This window comes from Echinops telfairi, unplaced genomic scaffold, assembly GCF_000313985.2.
Source record: "Echinops telfairi isolate 266 unplaced genomic scaffold, ASM31398v2 ScPeMD7_5868;HRSCAF=6743_1, whole genome shotgun sequence".
In the NCBI taxonomy this organism is placed as follows: Eukaryota; Metazoa; Chordata; class Mammalia; order Afrosoricida; family Tenrecidae; genus Echinops; species Echinops telfairi.
The window spans coordinates 6,731,305-6,738,355 of record NW_022109768.1 but is presented as its reverse complement, the minus strand read 5'-3'; the positions used below and the strand labels follow the sequence as shown (position 1 = coordinate 6,738,355).

The 7,051-nt window shown below is 37.4% G+C and overlaps 1 protein-coding gene across 1 annotated transcript in view; it reads right to left on the bottom strand.

The window, feature by feature from the left end:
• The window catches only part of LRBA (LPS responsive beige-like anchor protein), a 752,417-nt gene that overhangs the window by 618,196 nt on the left and 127,170 nt on the right, over window positions 1–7,051 (bottom strand). The window contains exons 8-9 of the mRNA XM_045295806.1: window positions 3,232–3,429; window positions 2,907–3,040 (exon numbers count right to left, since the gene is read on the bottom strand). Coding sequence (XP_045151741.1) covers window positions 2,907–3,040; window positions 3,232–3,429 — 332 coding nt within the window. The remainder of the gene's footprint in view (window positions 1–2,906; window positions 3,041–3,231; window positions 3,430–7,051) is intronic.

Sequence of the window (7,051 nt, the reverse complement as noted above, 5' to 3'; positions counted from 1 at the left end):
GGGGAAGGGAAAGGTGGGGAAGAAAGAGGGAACAGATCACAATGATCTATATAAAACCTCCTCCCTGGGGGATGGACAACAGAAAAACAGGTGAAGAAAGACATCGATCAGTGTAAGACATGAAAAAATAATAATTTATAAATTATCAAGGGTTCAGAAGGGAGGGAGGGTAGAGGAGGGAGGGGGAAATGAGGAGCTGATACCAAGGGCTCAAGTAGAAAGCAAATGCTTTGAGAATGATGAGGGCAACAAATGCACAATGGATGTATGCATGGATTGTGAGAAGATTTGTACAAAGCCCCAATAAATAAATTTTTAAAAGAGATAATCTGCCTAAAAATATTTCATCAATAAATATATAAGTAGTAGATACCCTGTTATGTATAATGCAGAAATCAGAATGATAAGTTCAAAAATAAATCTAACAGAAAATTAATTTAATATTTTCAAATAGCAAATGAAATAATTATTTTGCTATAATTACTTTCACTGGTAAATATATGTTGAAAATCTGGCATGGGAAACTTATTGAGACATTCTACCCCATTTGTATAACTTATCTCAGAATTCATATGCCACTGTTTTTTACATACAACATTACAACTGAGACAAAACCGTCAAACGTTCGATCCAATAACAAACCAAAAAAAGGCTACATCACCTCTTATGTAGTACCAGCAAAAGTTTTGGCTTTCAATTTCTTGTATGGATAAAAAAATTTAAATACAAACAGGTAAATTCCCATAGTAACTAACTCCCAAATAACAACATAAATTGCTTCCAATTAGTATAGCATTAGACAAAAAAATTCATTTTATAAATCCATTAACTATCATCATTTCTAGTCTTTTCTAAAACATTAAGTGCTTTAGAGTTTGCATATCTCCTATGAGAAGAAACACTCTAAATACAGTTTCCCTTGAACAAGATGGGATTGAATTGCAGGGGCCCACTTAGACGTGAATTTTTTTTTTAATCCATGAAAGACTAATCATCTTCAAATGAGCAGTTCATCTCTAGCACATTGTGTATTGAGGTAAAAAGTGATCTCCTCTTCTGTATTTAGTGCTAAACCATAAACATTGAGTAAACCACAAAAAGTACAATATGCAATTCATGAAGCTAAAGTTCTCCAGAGAACAAAGGCATGGACAAGCCATCTTCGTGAAGAGTCAACCAAGTCCACATGGAAGAAGCACACCAGCTTGTGTGATCCAACGATGACAATAACAAACCTCAAATATGACGAGGAAGCGTATCCCAGCTAAAATCATGCACACCCAAGTGGGAGCCAAAACCCATCTGCAGAGGAACTAGTTAGCTTGAGGCGCTGGCAGACCTCCACTAGCCATAGGCCAGGGTCTCAAACAGCCTTACTATCAGACAGATCTTTGTAATCTTGATCTTGCTGGATCGAACTTGATACTTGGTCAGCAGACCTCCCTATTGAACCAACCTGAATTTGTTCTAGGTGCAAATATCTCTTGCGTGTTCCGTTGACAAAAATTTATTCCTTGGCGTTTTAAATATTGAGGATGGTCTTTTCTTTCTTATTCACTATTTATACTTTTAACTTTATATTATTATTACTTATCCTTATCATTTTGTTTTTTATTGTTTCTACAGGGTTTCCAAGTTTGTGAGGCACAGGAGAGGATAAACAGTGATTAATAACTGATGCAAGGATTTATCGGGGCTGTGGGGGTGGGAGTAGGAGGGTGAGGAGAATTCAGGAATAAACCGTGAAGGCAGGAAGGGGTAGGGAACACTAGAACGGATTGTGATTACACAACCCATTTTAAAGGTGATTTAAACATGGGGGGGGGGGTGTCTAAAATTGACTGGGGTAATGATTCTATAATACTTCTTGATATGACGGAACTACTGAACAATTAAAGTGTACGATATGTGGGTTAGGTGCCAATAAAAATGTTTTTAATACTGTCATGGGAATAATGCACAAAGCTGCATTACACAATATGCACGGAATGAGGTCTGCAGCCACACTTGTGCACCATTTCAAGATAAATGAATCCAATACAGGGTAAGTGTAAAATTTTTAAAAGAAAGAAATAAAAAGTAAATTTTGATGTTCATGCACTGCAGCTACACCAACAGGTGAAAAACCTTTTTTAAGTTTTGGGGGAGTTGATCCTTTTCCGATTCGTTTGTATGAATATGAGCCACATTGTGGGAGACTGGAGTATACCAAGTTCATTTCTCATTCTCTGCCTAAGAGTGAATTCTTGAGTTCCCTTGTATTAGTAACCCTGTTTAAAGAATAGAGATTATAATTAGCCCTGGAATAATAATGACCAGTTTGATTTTACACACGTGCATTACTCGGTAGGTAATGTTTAAATACACTCAGTGCTGGGAAATCATATATTCCAATCTAACCATTTGGCTCTATAAATAATCTGTTTTCTTTGTCCACCTACAGTTTTTAGTGAAGAATCGCATGTATTTATTTATATATGCATATTAAATAATAAAAATGTTGAATTTATGTATTATGCTTGCTTCTAAAGGTTTTGGATGATTCACTCCCTCAGCAACCAAAAATTCCTTGAGTTTGAATTTGTAACATCAATTTTTAAGTAACTTATTACATTATTAAACCTAAGAGTAGCTAAAAAAAAAAAAAAGGATGGGGGGGAGTCAAAAGTTAGACACAGAGTTTGACTGTGCAGGGATCAATCCTCTATGCCTCATGCTGTTCAAGGGTCAACTATACTATTACTGAGACAGATCTGTAATGCCAAGTAAAGATCACAAGTTTGTTTAAGCTACCTTCTCTCTTTTGGACCAACAACAAGCCTGAAAGGCACAGAAGATAACAGTGTGCTCACAGTGATGACAGTAATCCTCACACCAAATTAAAGGAAAGACACTGAGGTACTCACCAGATAGTTAAGTCAACCTCATCAGACAAATATTGCCTAAAATCCAACTGTGCAAAAAGCGGAAACAGCACTTGTACTCCTCCAATTGAATGCATAGCACTTTGAATGGAATGTGTCAAAACTGCCTTCACATCCTTATAAAATAAAACACAAAGTAAGGATTCCAATATTTTCTTTTTCAAACCAATGCATAATAAAAGCACAGCCATAAAAGTAACTGCACTATCAAGTCATCTCCCACATACTTATAAAAGCTACAAAATGTACCTAAGTAATAGATCAAAATGTATTCTTGAAAATGCCATTGAAAAGCCATAGTCAGTACCTGGAGCATGAGGGCATGAGGTGAATGGACAAAAATGGAAGGGTTATCCTTCGGGGAGGACTCAAGGCAGAGCTGGGCATCCGTAGCTCTCGGGTTGTACGTGAATGCAATGGCATTGGAGAGTTTCCCATCATACAACAGGAGTTTGTGGTGCTCAGCGAGGAAGAGGTCGCTTTCTGCCTTGAATTTAAATGTACCCTAAGAAATCAATAAGGAGTGGTTAACATAATCTGCTATCAAAAATGAAATCTAAATACAAATCACCACAGAGGTTAGTATTTTAGGGGAAATATCATAGAAAATTTCTCTAGCAATATCAAACCAAAAGAGCCAGGCTGCTGAATTACTTCTAAGATGAGCTGACTATTTGAAAGCTATAATGGAAACACAGTCTATTTCACCTGAAAACCTTATGGTAATAAATATAAACCTTGGTATCTTATAGAGCAGTGGTTCTCAACCTTCCAAATGCCACAACCCTTAGTACAGTTCCTCATGTTGTGGTGACCCCCAACCATAAAATTATTTTCATTGCTACTTCGGCACTGTAATTTTGCTACTGTTATGAATGGGGCGACCCCTGTGAAAGGAACGTTGCATTGAGAACCGCTGCTCTAGATGATACAGGATGATTGAACATAAAGAAGCATCTAAGAATAAGAGCTCCAAGGAAAGCATTACAAAAATTAATGAATGAGCCTTGCAAATCTGGCTAGACCAGAGGATGAACATTGGTACAGACAGCAACTTGAAACACAGGGAACCCAGGATAGATGACTTCTTCAGGACCAGCAGTGAGAGGGGCGAGGCCTGGAGGGTGAAGGGAATGCGGGATAGAAGGGGGAAACCAATCACAAGAATCTAAGTATAGCCTCCTCCCTGGGGAATGGACAGCAAAGAGGGCGGAGGGAAACGTCAGACAGGGTAACTTATGACAGATCTGTAATAATTTATGAATTATGAAGGGTTCAGGAGGGAGGGGAGGGGGTAGGGGGAAGGGAGGGAGAAAATGAGCAAACGATATTGAGGGCTAAAGTGGAGAGCAAATGTTTTGAGATTGATGAGGGCAATGGGTGTACATAGGTGCTTGACTCAGTGGATGTATGTATGGACTGTGGTAAGAAATGTACGACCCTCAATAAAATAATTTCTTTAACATGAATGAATGAATGAATGAATGAATGAATGAAGTGAGCCTGAAAATTGTAACTATCATCACTGACCCAGACCCATCAGGGATGAAGAACTGCTAGTCTCTCACAACTCTTTCTCACAGGAGTTAGTTGCACTGAGCCCTTTGTAGTGCTTTATAATTTAACTGTTCGTTTCTTGTATTATATATTTATCTGTATATGACTTAACAGTTCATTTCTTGTTATATATCTAATTATCTTTATAAATAAATATATTTAATTATCAGCAATTTGGTTTTATCTCTCTAGAGAACCCTGTCTAACACAATCACGTAAAGCAACCAGAGGGAATGCCTCCAACTGCTTGTGGATTCTGAAATGCAACAGCAAGAAATTTGTACCACTTAGATTTTTATAATAGGGGGGACCAACAAAAACCAGAAAAAAGCTCCACTAAATAGAGCTTTCATAGTATACATGCTTCACCACTAGGCAAGCATTTAGCAACTCGCTCTGAATTAGTGCACTCAGTGGCATCACTTGGGAAAGTTCTCTATGGTCACAGTGAATTTTTCATAAAAGCGGTTTTTATGATGGCCAATTTAAGAGAATGTGCAGCTAAGAAAGTTTGTTTCCTGTTCGAGAAAAATCCCACAGAAACTACTGTGATGTTGAACACAGCTTACAAGGACAGTGCTATATGAAAAACTCAAGTGTACGAGTGTTTCTGTTTCAAAAAAGGTGAAATGTCAAGGTTTGTCATCAACTTCTGGACATCCGCCAACTTCCCAAATGGACCAAAAAGTTGACGAAATTCACACACTTGTGCTCGAGGACCGACAATGGACATTCAAGAGATGGGGAAGTATCAGGATTATCTTTATCAAATTTTAATGGAAGATTTGGGAATGAAAACAGTCACTGCAGAATTTGTGCGGTGGGTTCTGACTAACCAGGAAAAAGTGTGTTGAGTGGAAACATGCCGTGCTTTGAAAGGACAGCTCCAAAGTGACCCACACTTTTTTCCCCAAGGTGACGAGACATGGTGCTATTCTTAAGACCCAAAAGCAAACATCAATCAAGCCAGTCCATCATCACTTTGCCCAAAAAAAGCTTGTCAAATGAAATCCAAGATCAAGACGATACTCATTTGTTTTTTTTTAATGTGAGAGGGAAAGTGCACTTGAAGTTCTTCCCACCAGGTCTAACTGATAATCAAACTTTCTATTTAGATGTTCTGAAAAGATTGCATAACAGTGTGCAACAAAAAAGGCTTGACTTGTGGTAGACGGGGGACTGGTTTTGCTACCACAATGATGACCTTGCTCACACAGCCATGTCAGTGTGCCCGTTTTTGGCTAAAAACAACATGCCTCTCTTGTCCCAAGCATCTGACTCACCTGACCTCGCTGCTTATGACTTCTTTTGGTTTCTATGAATGCAGAGGGACATGAAAGGAGAGGGATTTGATCACACAGAAGAGGAGAAGAAAGAAAACGAGGGAGGTGCTTTCAGCCATCCAAACAGATAACTTTGAAAAATGTTTCCAAGAATTTTATCGCAGATTTGACAAATATAGTAAGTGTAATGGAGAATATGTTAAAGGTGATAGGTTGTTTTATAAATAAATTTAAATGCATAGCTTTCGAGGGAAAAAATTCTGGAGTTTTGGGTGGGAGGAGGTACCCCCTTGTATAAAACTTTCAAAGAGTTGTTATGAAACATATGACCCTGACCCATTTTACTTTTATATAACATCTGTATCTAGATAAATTACTCATAAATTTTTAAAAGATGCATTGAATATCCTCAGGAAGACTTTTTATGAAAGATGATTAAAGTTAAGGTTTCGTAGCTCAGGTATTTAACATAACTAAACTAGGTGCCTTTAGCAGAAAGCCTTCTAGCAAAACTAGTAAAGCTAGCCTTTTACAGCATTTTAAAATAATAGCCATTTGAGATTGGATATTATATAGTCATCCCTTAGAAAATAAAGAAGTTCAAATAAAAATTACCTGATTTTTTCAGCCTACAGAGGCCAACAAAAGACTAAATACCATTTTTAAAAAGTTAACTTTTGCCTCCATTCAAGTACTATAAGCCAATATTTGAAGATACATTTTTAGAAAACAGAAGCTAAATATACATTTTATTTTGCATTGTCTGAAAGCTATACATATTCATGAAAAAAAATTTTTTTTACTTCATTTGTTAAAAACAAAAATAAATAATAAATATTAAGATCGTTTTGCACACTAGAAAACCTAGCCTGAACTAAGCAAACAAACACTGTCTGTCCAGAAGGTCATATTAATGATCACAACCCAGAGACGAGCCAGTCAAGGTACAATGTAGCAACAATGACACGTACAACTTTCCTCTAGTTCTTGAATGCTTCCTCCCCTCAACTATCAAGATCCCAATTCTATCTTACAAATCTGGCTAGACCAGAGGATGTACACTGATAGGAACTGGAAACACAGGGAATCCAGGATGGATGATTCCCTTCAAGACCATTGGTGATAGTGGTGATACCGGGAGGGTGGAGGCAGTGTGGGGTAGAGAGGGCGAACCTATTATAAGGATCTACATATAACCCCTTCCCTGGGGGACGGACAACAGAAAAGTGGGTGAAGGGAGACATCAGACAGTGTAAGATATGACAAAATAATAATTTATAAATTATC